The 12967-nt window shown below is 41.8% G+C and overlaps 1 protein-coding gene across 2 annotated transcripts in view; it reads right to left on the bottom strand.

Annotated features, from left to right (window-relative positions):
* Nucleotides 1-12521, bottom strand: part of LOC145981319 (proton-coupled zinc antiporter SLC30A2-like) — an 84693-nt gene extending 72172 nt beyond the window's left edge. Inside the window, exon 1 of one of the 2 annotated variants that reach the window (XM_083114524.1) lies at nucleotides 12220-12521. In XM_083114524.1, the coding sequence (XP_082970650.1) occupies nucleotides 12220-12254 (35 nt within the window). In that variant the 5' untranslated portion in view covers nucleotides 12255-12521. Of the gene's footprint in view, nucleotides 1-7472; nucleotides 7671-12219 lie in introns of those variants that run through there. The other variant, XM_083114525.1, reaches the window with a different exon arrangement.
* Between the last annotated feature and the right edge of the window lie 446 nt (nucleotides 12522-12967).

Below are 12967 nucleotides of genomic sequence, written 5' to 3'. Positions count from 1 at the left end.
ATTCAGGAATTAGAAGTGGACAAACCTTACACGATAACTTCCGGTTCAATTGTTTCTACCCAGTATGGCCCCAAGGCGCGTCTGTTGCTCAACGCACAATACAGTCTATTTTTACCAGATCGATACGCTGACATGTTATCCGACGAGAAGCTAGCTATTTTAATCGAGAACAAAACTCGAATCGTGTACAAGGGTACAAAAGAACTTCTTGGTAAAAAAACAAAGCACGTAATAGAATTTGTGTAACGACTCTGCGCGAAGTATATCTTGAAAAAAATTACACGGAACAAAAAAAAATCTCAGAACATTTATATATAAATAACATACCAAAAAAAAATTACACAAAGCAAAAAAAATCTCAGAACATATATATAAATAACATACCGTGAAGATAACATATAGAGCATCAACATGAAGCCTAAGGGTGTCGTGTACCAGATACCATACTCCAATCTGAAAAATCTAGGTGCCCTCGATGGGTTACTCACCAAGAAACAACGTGAGAAGAAACGTTCTTGCTTGACGAAAGGACACGGAATGAAATTACTTCTCAGCACACCTCAATTGAGACGCTTGCAGCGTTCGCGGAAACAGCAAAAAATCGGAGGTTTCATATTCAGCATCCCGGCCATCCTGGCAGCATTGGGGGCCGTTGGAAGTTTGGCCGGCGGAAGCGCCGCCATCGCGAAAACCGTCATCGACTCGAAGAAGAACAAGGCGGAGTTGGAAGAACAAAAACGTCACAATCTGGCTATGGAGAAGAAGGGGAAAGGTATAACCAAAAAGCAAAAAAGCAACCTCGATGCTTTGAAAAAATATAAAAAAAAGAAGAAGCCCTGTCCAACTTCGATATTGAATCTCTAATCGAACTGTTGGGAATAAGAAACTTCAGGGGTGTTTTCATGTCCGATTCTCTACCCTCTGCTGTGAAGAAAAAAGAGTATGGCGTGGTCAACCTGGACAGTTACAAAAATCGTGGTACACATTGGATATGCTACCTCAAAATTGACGATGACAAAGCATTTGTTTTCGATTCGTTCGGTGACACACCGCCTGCCAGGTTGGTGAAGTATCTCAGTGTTGCCAACCTCTACTACAATGACAAACGCATCCAGGGTTTCACCGATGTTAACTGCGACCACCTATGCCTTTCTGTTCTCGCATACATGTCTAAAATAAATAACCCGTCGGTGGAACATTTTCAGAAAGCATTGTGGAATCTTAAACACGATGGGCGTGTTCCATCTCACGAGCGAATCTTCGATCCTGAAACTCACGCTGCACGACGACATCGTCTATCCTAAATCCGTAGCTCTCCGTGCATTCTACAGCATGTACCTCATACCTAACGTCACGCTGCACAATAATAAAATTAGTGTCGGAAGCGAACACATCGTCGTCACGCCAGGCCAATACAATATTTCCACTTTGCAAGCTCACTTACCCAAAGGCACGTACCTTTCTCAAAATTCGGTCACGCACAGAGTGGAAATCCTATCCGCGATGGAGACCGTGAACCTGGGCACCATGGGAGAACTTTTAGGTTTCGAGAACGACACCAAACTCGAAGCTGGCATCAAACATACGGCAACCAACATTCCTAAATTTCTAGCCATAGAAACTCTAAACGTTCACTGCAACGTGGCGAAAGGCATGATCACTAAATCTTCGGACGGATTGTTAGGAAGTCACAAGCAGACAGGAATCATAGCCACATTCAAACCCAGCTCCGAATTCATGGAACCGATCATCTACACGCCCTCTTCGCCGATCTATTTTCCAGTATGTCGCAACCGCATAGACGACATAGAGTTGGTGGTGACGAACGAGAAAGGAGAGGTGGTGGATTTTGCAGGTGCCACTACGACGGCCATCGTGGAGATCAACGTATAATAAATAACACGCATAGTGAAAATGGAACAAATCGAAAGTTATGAATTGCAATCTTTTCCTCCGAACCGTCGCACGTTCGCCAATCTCAACGAAGCAAACAGGGAGATCGAATACGACGTGGACGTAGGCGACGGGTTTGTTCATCCTCACAGAGCGGACCTCTACCTTCAATTCGACGTGGTGAAGAAGGAAAGCGGAGACGCATTTCCACCCAATGCAAATTTGATACTCGTGGACAACTTCGTGCCTCACCTGTTCTCACAGGTGGAGGTGAGGAAACACAACACCGTCATAGACAGAATAGATTATCCAGGCATCACGTCGACGGCAGTGGGAACATTGAAATTATCCAAAACAGACGCAGCATACTACCAGGCGGGAGGATTCGAAGCGAGGACCAAAATATCGACTAGAAGTCACACGGTGCTCTTTCCCATGCGTCTGCTGCCGGGATTCTTCTCCGACTACAAAGAGATCATGTGGAAGGGGGGATTGCGCGTCACGTTTCGAAGAGCAGCCAACGACAACGACGCACTGATGCGATACACCAACTTGAACGCTGACGGCACGCCGATAGCCAACACATTACCCGAAGCAGCCAAGTGCGTCATCCGGAGCATGGAGTTGAGAATGCCGATCGTGGAATACGAAACAAACTACGCCCTCAAGTACAAAGCGGAGATCTTGAAGAATCCGCAGGTGCCGATTCGCTTTCACGGTTACCAGTGCGTGCAGAAGATGGCATCGGGAAGTCACATGGAATTCGACGTGACGACTCAGTTCAACAACATACAGTTCGACATGCCAGATTTCGTCGTAGTGTTCTTTCAAACCGGGCGCAATAACAACCAGGAAAAAGATTCCAGCAAGTTCGACGACTGCAAGATCAAGAACGTTTATCTCAAAAATGGACGCAACGAAGTCTTCCCGCGCGAGAATTACAACCTCGACATGACCAAAAACGATTATCTCAAACTTTACGAAGCTTACACCTCTTTCAAACGCGTGACCGAGGGAAGCATGGACATGTACTACACGCCCAGCGAATTCAAAACCCGCAGACCGATGTTCGTCATCAACACATCTAAGAGAAAGCAGGTGGTGGTCAACGATCGAACCAACATCAAGGTCGTCTGCGAGTTCCACGACGCGCTGCCCGATGATACCGTGTGCAGCGTTATCCTGATTGCAGAGAAGTCTTTCGCGTACGACGTGAAGAACGAGAGGGTTACAGAGCAGTTTTAACAGGTTTAACATGTTTTTCTTGCACAAATAATAAGAGGCGCCAGCGCGCGCGTGTGTATATGGCACATCGCCCCCAAAAAAAAATAGGTTTACAAAAAAATCACGATATACAAACATTGGTGTCCCCGGGACTTGGAAAATTACGATAAGATGCATTCATCCTTCAAGAATGTGAGAGAGTGCATTATTTACTCATCACGCTGTGCCAGCACAACAAATAAATGCGCGAAACATGGAGAGAAAATAAGTTTTTATTTTTTTTTATTTTTTGAGGTTTTGGTGATCGCCAAATGAGTAAAATAAATTTTTGATGTTTTGGTGCTGTTTTCTTGAGTCACAATACAAAAATAATAAGAGGCGCCAGCGCGTGCACGTGTGTGTGTGGCACATCGTTCCCGAGAGAGGTTTACAAAAGTCACGATATAGTGTCCCCGGGACTTGGAAGATTACGTACTTTAAAAATGAGAAAATGCATTATTTACTCATCACGCTGTGTCAGCGCAACGAATAAATACGCGAAACATAATCTACCGATAGGCGCGCGCGCGCGTGTGTGGCACATCGTTCCCGAGAGAGGTTTACAAAAACCGTGTCCGGATTGGCACTCGAAGTCGCGTCCAAGTCGTCCGAATCTGCATGTCACTTTTCCCGCCAGGTGTCAGCCCGAACTTCACCCACCGCGCTCTGGGGCGCAAACAAACATGACAATGATTTCCACCTAACTACTCACATTAAAAATATAACACGCTATTTCATTATTTATGTTTTCTGCATTCAGTATTATCGATAAAATATTAAAATATAGAGTTTTACATCCTCTAATCGGTAAATATTGTCTGTACAAAGTGAAAGTTAGAATATGGCTGCCAAGCGCAGCGTCACAGCGAGTTCAAGCGTGCATCTGTCGCCCTCCGACTCCACGTCTACCGCAAATTCGGACAACAGAGATTGGCTGAGTCCCGGATGGAACAGTGTAGGTGACATCTGCTGCTGATTCGGACGGCCACTTCTATTAGTCAGTGTTGCCAACTCCCATTTGTAGGTTAGCTTCGCCTGTAAATTATCACATGATGAAATATTCTTCAGGTAAGTTGGCAACATTGAACCGCAATTGATGTTACCAGTGTTGTCAACTTCTATTTGTAGGTTAGCTTCGCCTGTAAAATATCACATGGTGAAATATTCTTCAGGTGAGTTGGCAACATTGAATCGCAATTGATGTTACCAGTGTTGTCAACTTCTATTTGTAGGTTAGCTTCGCCTGTAAAATATCACATGGTGAAATATTCTTGAGGTGAGTTGGCAACACTGGCAACATCAATTGATGGCACTCAACCCGCGCACCTCCGCTAGTCAGTGTTGCCAACTCCCATTTGTAGGTTATCTTTGCTTGTAAAATATCACATGGTGAAATATTCTTGGGGTGAGTTGGCAACACTGATCGCCAATTGATGGCGCTCAACTGAGCTGATTACACTAATCAGTGTTGCTAACTCCCATTCGTAGGTTAGCTTCGCTTGTAAAATATCACATGGTGAAATTTTCTTGGGGTGAGTTGGCAACACTGATCGCCAATTGATGCTGGTGAACCCGGCTACCTCCACTAATCAGTGTTGCCAACTCCCATTTGTAGGTTAGCTTCGCTTGTAAAATATCACATGGTGAAATATTCTTGGGGTGAGTTGGCAACACTGCGAGAAAGCCTCAAGCGTTGCCAGCTCCTTGCTTGAGGTTGGGTTAGACCCAAAAACAAAAACCTTGGTGATTTTTTCAAGTGAGGAGTTAGCAACACTGCGAGCGCCACCGAGCGCCATTTTCGGTTTGTGAACTCTCTGACCTGCTCTACTCTGTAAGTTAGCTTCGCCTGTAAAATATCACATGGTGAAATATCCTTGAGGTGAGCTGGCAACACTGAACCGCAATTGATGTTGCCAGTGTTGCCAACTCCCATTTGTAGGTTAGCTTCGCCTGTAAAATATCACATGGTGAAATATTCTTGGGGTGAGCTGGCAACACTGTGAGAAAATAAGGCTCATGCCTTACGAGAGCAAACCGTTAACATACACCGTAAAAGGCTACGCCTCGCTCGAGCTGGCAACACTGCAAGAAAATGAGGCTCGGTGAGATTCGCAGTATTGCCAGCTTTTTGCTTTAAATTAGGTTAGACCGAGATAAAAACCTTGGTGATTTTTTCGAGTAAGGGGTTGGCAACACTGCGAGCCTCACCGAGCCTCATTTTCGGGCGCAGAACTCTCTGACCTGCTCTACTTGAGCCGGAACGTAAACAGCAGTCGACTGTATGGGTGTTTCAAGATTAACCCATTACAACAAAAGTTGTTCGCGCTCGAAACACGTCGAAACAAATGGTCGCCTGTTTTTTCGGGAAAACTGGTCATGTGGCAACCGTGCCTTTAGAGGAACGTAGAACGGTCAACTCTGAATGGTACACAACAATTTGTTTGCCAGAGGTCTTCGGTCAAATACGGAAAACAAACAAACGCCGTCGGATCATTCTTCATCAAGACAATGCCAGCTGTCACACATCTCGTCTAACAACCGACTTTATGAACAGTCAAAAAATCGAATTGATGGGTCATCCGCCGTACGGTCCTGATTTGGCACCCAATGACTTCTTCTTGTTCCCGAATGTCAAGAATAAATTGCGTGGACAACGATTTTCGTCGGCGGAAGATGCCGTTGATGCGTTCAAAAACCATATTATGGAGGTGTCTCAAGAAGATTGGAAAAACTGCTTTGACAAATGATTCGAACGAATGCAAAAGTGTATTGACCATAAAGGAGAATACTTCGAAAAACAATAAAGCAGTTTTCAATGCCAAATTCCTGTTTTTTCATTGTTAGGCTCAAAATATAAATAGTGACCCTCGTAAAGCACTAGACACAATGGATTTTTCCAATTTCAATTAACATTGCATGCTAATGTAGAACCACTGTTACTAACATTTATAGTTTTTCTGTTAGTCCACTTTATGCACATACAAGCGGAACGACTTGAGATGACCGGAGCACTCTCCGATTTTCTTCATATTTGGCATACTCACTAATTGAGGCCTCCTAATCACGAATCTGAAGTTAAAATTTGTCGGAAACGAAAATAAGCGAAAATAAGGCGTTAGTTTTCGGAATGGAAACTGTCGATTTTCGCGATTTTTTTTTGTTTCACAACCAAATACGTATATATATTTCTGATACTACCACGACACCAAATTTTAACTATGTTTGCCTAACCTAACCACGCGCCAATGGTTTGTGGGGCTAGCGCCAATGGTTTGTGAGGCCAACGTCAATGGTTCGCAATTTCTAGACGTGACCGACAAATTTCAACTTCAGATTCGTGATTAGGAGGCCTCAATTAGTGAGTATGCCAAATATGAAGAAAATCGGAGAGGGGTCCGGTCATCTCAAGTCATACCTTTTTATTTTCTACCATTTAATCCAAGGAATAAATGGATCCACAGCTCTCAAAATGTATAGTTTTCTTTTTGAGAGATCACACAATATAAACTTTATGAGTAAAATTTGGCCTAACTTTTGAAGCCTTTTTTTAACGGACTGTAGAAGTTAATAAAATACAATAACTATGAATTTCAGTACACTAACTGTACAAAATGTAAGAAAATTAATGGGCAACAGTTCACTCATATGGTGGATCGAGTGGCATAGCCTCTCCATTTATATCATCATAATGAATTATAATAACAATAAATTTGGAATTATAATTGGTTTATTTTTAATAACTTATAATAGTTATTATTGTAAAATAACAATTATAACTGTGCAAATAATTGTTGTCATTATTATTTCTACTAATCAAATTTTATCAAATATTTCTGGCGACGCCTGTGCTGATAAGGGATGAGCCCCCCCACCAAATAAAATCCTGGCTACGGGCCTGATGTTAATGTACCCAAAATGTATGTGAAACTAGAAAATTACACACGAAGAAAATGTTGAATTTATGTATGAGACTAACTAACGTGACGTTTTCAAATTCCTTGTCTTTTAAGAAATTTAAGACAGAGGCAAATCAGTAACAGAACTATAGATTCAAAACTTCTATTCTTATAGAAAATCAAACGGGGACAACTTTTGTAATATGGAGTAAAATGAACGTGTTATCCCTTACAGATGTGGACAATTTATGGTACGTTTTGCTATAATTTGTCAAGGCTATATAAGACTAACAGTACTTATCCTAAAGAGCTAGATAAAATATTACAAATAGTAGTAGGAAATTGTGCTTTCAGAGCGTCAGTATAACGAATGGCTGGCTAACTGTCAACATTATAAAAGAGCATTTTGAAGCTACTTACAGTAATTGAAGAACTTGCTTCACGTTCCCCACTGACACACATGCAAAGACAATACGTAACGTTGGAGTGTAGTTCTGAACTAAGCAAATATGTATCGCAACTGCTCACTTTCAACCATCGAAGTCCCTTATCAGCTATGGAATGCACCGGAACTCATGCACGTTCATTCTCAGTCACAAAACACGGTCTTCCACCCCTCTGCAATCCTGATAAAGGTTGGAGCTTTCGTTCTGCTTGTGGTTCGTCTGGCAAGCACTTCGGAAAACAATGGGGCAGTCGATTCGGAATAATGTGTACAAATGGCATACAAACACATTACCACAACTGATTACGTAATTGTGAATCATGGACAAATACTCTTTCTCAACTTACGAAAACCTTAGCTTCCTTTTTATTACTTTCAGCTTATTGTCTGAAAATCTCTTCTCTCACAACACACACATTTCGCGTCAGCGGGGCAAGAGGGGGGGGGGGACAAGTGCCCCCATGATTCTTGATTGAGGTGATAACAACCAATATATTATGGACATGTTTAATGATTATTATTATCGGCACTTTTACGAGTAAGATTTAATAGAAAGTTCAACCAACTGTTAATGTCAAACCACTTATGTATTTTCATAATATCGCTTGCTTGATATGATTTATTTTACTTCTCTTTTCTGCCACCTATGGCTATAATCACATTCTAACTCGTTAACAAGTATTTGAAATGCAAGAGCAAATAATTACACTGTCCTATTTCTTTTAGGAAAATCAAGTTCAAGGGGAGGGAGCGGGAGTAAGTAAGGCTAATCGGGACTGGACCTACAGTTTACAGTGGGATCCGAAACAATACGTGCCTCCACCGGGTATCGAACCCGGGACCCCTTGATTACAAAACGAAAACGCTAACACTGCGCCATCGGGGAGGCGCATGTGCAAAACACGGTAATTAAAATCACGTACAGTCACGGACACTGCTGGGTTGTAACGATTTCATTGAAAATCAATGCATTCATGTCCGTGACTGTACATACTACATACTTTCCTTTCAGAGTTTGGTTCACTTTACGCAAGTCCACTCTACGTACACACAGACTAATCGGGACTTGACCTTAAGTTTAAAGAGATGTAACCCCTATGTGCCGCGTATCGAACCCGGGACCCCTTTATCAGAGTAGATACTGGTCGAAATGTTGGAAGATAAGCAACCTTTATAGCGTGTTTGGGCAGCCTTATCAGAAGTTGTTTTTCTTCCGTGATTTCCTCACCGGCATCATTGTTCTTCACCACGTGATCGAACCACGAGAGTAAAGTAAACAATATTGAAAGAACCAGAAGGTCAATGAGCCCAATTTTCAGTTCCATAAGGAGGATACAGTATCCTCGTAAATAAGCTTTGTGTTTCAGTTACCTTACGGCATTAGCGTACGCAGGATATTATCGGATATTACACATCCGCGTTCTACAGAAACGGGTCACACAATCAAATACTTCGTAATTACCGCTCTTAGCCTTCGTTTTAAAAGTCTAAGAAAATAATCTTAACCAGTGCCATCCACTTTGGTTTTCCCAAGTTGTTTACTACCTTTATTTTATTTCTTTTTTTTATTTTATCAAAATTTGGATGTAGCCCCATCAGCTCCCACCTGCGCATGCCAGTCTCTTACGGCGATGGAGTTTTATAAAATGTTATATTTTGCAAATTTCGATTATGGTTGTGAAGTTAGAGGTTATTTATATACGCAACAACTACCAATTCTGCTTCTACGAATACAAGTCTTCAAAATTCTCTGAATCGCACCAAAAACCTTTTGATTATTTATTATTTAAAAGCTCTACCAAGTCGCGGTAGCTCAGTCGTTGTCGGCTCAGCGCACTACGACGCCAGGGATCCCGGGTTGGAATTCCGGTTAGGACATGGATGTTTGTGTTTGTGGAGGGATGATACTACCGCATAAGGTATTCCTATTTTTTAGGACGTCTGACTACCATGCGTGAGACCCGGGGTCGATCCCTGGCGGGGGAGAACCGGGACTTTTTTCACCTGTTCAAGCGGCTCCGGCGCTCACCCAGCGTCGTATATAGTGGAGGGAACTCTGAGGGGTAAAGGCGGCCAGGGGCGTGGTGCTGATCACATCACCCCACTTTCGGCCGACATCAAGAAAGTGTGGGGCCCAACTCCATACCCCCTATACGCCTTTCATGGTGTGGTGCAAAGCACAGGGGAGCACTTTACTTTATTTTATTTAAATGCTCTCCATACATTATAAACTGTGTAAAAACTTAACAGAATTTAAGGAACAGAGGAAAGATAATTCATTTAACCTGGGTTAGAGCACATTATCAAACCTTAGGAAATGAAATTGAAGATTTGAATGCAAAGCAAGCTAGGGAAATTTAACCTGTTCTGGAGCTGAAAACATGGTACACAGACCTTTTACCAAAAAGAGTTGAAGGGAAACTGGAACGAATGGCGCAAAAGTTAATTTCAAAATGCGGGCAGTTTTTTATCAGAGTATAGCTAATTTTAATAGAATCAGGCCCTGTTTTTCAAAAGTTAAAGGTACGTACAAGGAATGTGATAGTATTGCTAAATTGTATTACGTCAAGACGAACAACTACTAAAAGTCATTTACAAGAGATTCGAATTGTTCAAAACCCAAACTGTACATGTGGCAATAAGGAAGATATACACCATATCATATTTGAGTGTAATAGATATACACAAGAAAGAGAGACATTCTACAAATTAGTACATTTATGCCCTTTTTACCCCCTCTTTGATGTTTCGCATCTTTTTTCTTCCTCTTCTTTCATGTTTTCTTAAACAATTGGACAGAAAAATGAATGATTTTCACTCTTCTTGAGCAGCTACATGAAATCCTATAGTCTCATTTCGTAGAGCAGAACGAGAGCTATAAAATGGTATAATATAATCATTGCAGCCCAAATAGTTCCCACGATAATGTAGCAAAACCCCTCGACAGAAAACACAAACTTCAACAGTTCTCTCTGCGGTCCGCGCGCATTATATACAGAAGGCGCAGAAAAAGAGAACATTGAATAAAGGCATTTTATCAGCACCTTTTTAAAAACCTCTTCAAAAGCTTTTTTCCTTTCCCGACCATAATTTTGCATCTTAAAATCCTTTCCCTAATTATTACTTTCGTCGCCTTGGTGACCAAATGCTTCGAATGTTGGATTAAGGTTACAGTTTCGAGTCTTGCCTGGGAGTGAGGTTTTTTTCTTAGTTTTTCTCTTATCTTACGTCGCCTTTTCTGCTATTTGTGCGCTACTGGCGATGATAAGGAACAATGATGATTAGATAGATAAAACTTATGAAAGAACACTCGTGTACCCCAACGGCGAAAGAAACAGTAGGCAAATTGTCCACCACCATTTTCATTCGGCCTGTATTACACAATGTGAAGAAATGAATTGAAATAATGACTTCAATAAGCAGAGAACAATGCCTGCATCGAACCAACATAGTTTCATTCCTTATAACGACACAGGATGTAGAATAAAAAAGTAATTAGAATAGCGGTGGACAATTTGCCTACCATTATCTTTGCCGTTGACTGTACAGCTCGAATTCGGAACCTTTGATGGCGAAATCGTGCAGGGTGACTGAATATTGTGCGTTATGCATACTGTGAGTTACCTTTTTATTGCACGTCACTCAATTACATAGGCCACTGAGGCGTTGAATGTTTATATGTGAGAGCCCATTCATCAATTTCGTCTCATCATCATTCATCCTCATCGTAGCGATTAACCCAAAGTGGTAAAAAGATATAACAAGAACAGATAAACAAATACGAATCGAACTTAATGCCTGGTATTATCATTTTAAAGTACGTACAATGATATTTCATATCAAATGAAAAGCAAATACTTAAAGGGTTGTAGCAATATACAGGGTGTCCCAAAAGTCCGGTCTCATAGGAAAAGTCACAAGTCTTGAAGTGATGAATGTTGATACCCCTCTTGAGCCCTGCAGGTATGGTATGAATACGAGAATGGAAAGCTCTTTGTACATTGTTGGCGTAATAGCGTGTAATGCAGCAACAATGTTTTCTTTGAGACTGTCATTGAACGTGAGCGTGTGTCGTACACAACAGATTTAAGGTGCCCCATTGAAAAAAAAGAAGAAAAATCATGGGGTATGAGGTCTGGGAACATGTTTGCCGTTGGGAGAGACCTGAGGCACGCAGAATTACAATTTTGGTTTTCTCTTGCATTGTGTACGTTCCATCCCTGACATACATTTCATCTACATTCGTTTACCTGCAAGAAATTATCATTACTTCAATTTTTCCGACTTTCCCTATGAGCCCGGACTTTTGGGACACCCTGTATAATAAAAGGACAAGGAAGCTTCATAATCTGAGAGATATTATTTCGCAGTTTCAAAGCAAGCGACGTCTCATTGTTTCCTTTAGAGAAATTTTAAAGAGTGATCATTTTTAGATATCAAAAGTACGTACATGCATATTAACATTGTCAGACTCTGTTAGTAATGTTTCAAAAGATGTTGACGTGAAATGTGAATAAATTTGATTTAATTGAAGGTCGGTATTGCTGCTACAACCATTTTCGTAGTCTTCTTCTAAGAGAACCAAACCCAGCGAGCCTAACCTAATCACCACAGATTGTTACTACCTCAAAAAAGCTACCAGCCAATGGCAATGCTTAAAACAGTTGTAGCACTACCTTAATTAAAATGATAGGAGATGAAAATCACAGAATATTCACTTACGAGCAAGGGCAAGATTCACAAGCTGTGGACGACATCTTCAGACGACGATAAACATACTAGATCTACGTGGATTGGAACGTGAAAGACGCGTGAAATCCTACGATTTAGCTCCACACTGCTCACTCATGTTCGTTTCGTACCAGGAATACAATGAACCGAGGTTTCGAACTAGCATTGGTCACAAGGCCAAGGATCCCGAGTTAAAAAAGGGGGAAGGGGCATCTGCACTATGAAGCCATGTCCTAGTAGGGCCGTGTGTAAAAGTACAGAAGGTTACGGTTCCTATGAAAGTCACTGATAATGCTTATTCACTCGGCACTAAAGCATCACTGAGCTTCTTGCACTTCTGATCGACGTGTCAAAACATCGGGTCGGTGGGGGAGGGAGGGTCAGTTGATGTCGTATTCTATTTGCACGAATGGCCAATGAATACTCGTGATTTTGTATCTCGAGTGCGATAACAATCGTTTTCGTAATCCAGGAAAAACGTGACCAGATGTGATCGTGTGCAACGCGTTCGAAGCTACTTGGATATAATTGCGTTTTATTTGACTACAAAGGGCGAATGGTTGTCATCAGTGGCGTATCTCTTCATTGTGGACTCTCCTGCAGAAAATCTTAAATTTCTGATTCCTTTAGAAGTAATAACTAACACTCTAGCTTTCTTGAACCCGAAGGTTTATGGCTGCAGCAACACAAGCCTTCCATCTGTCCCTATCATAGGCGCCGACTCCATGGAGCTTGGGGG

Source organism: Lepisma saccharinum, chromosome 29, assembly GCF_977018435.1.
Source record: "Lepisma saccharinum chromosome 29, izLepSacc3.1, whole genome shotgun sequence".
Classification (NCBI taxonomy): domain Eukaryota; kingdom Metazoa; phylum Arthropoda; class Insecta; order Zygentoma; family Lepismatidae; genus Lepisma; species Lepisma saccharinum.
Note: the sequence above shows the minus strand (reverse complement) of the source record. Positions and strands in the feature narration are given on the sequence as shown.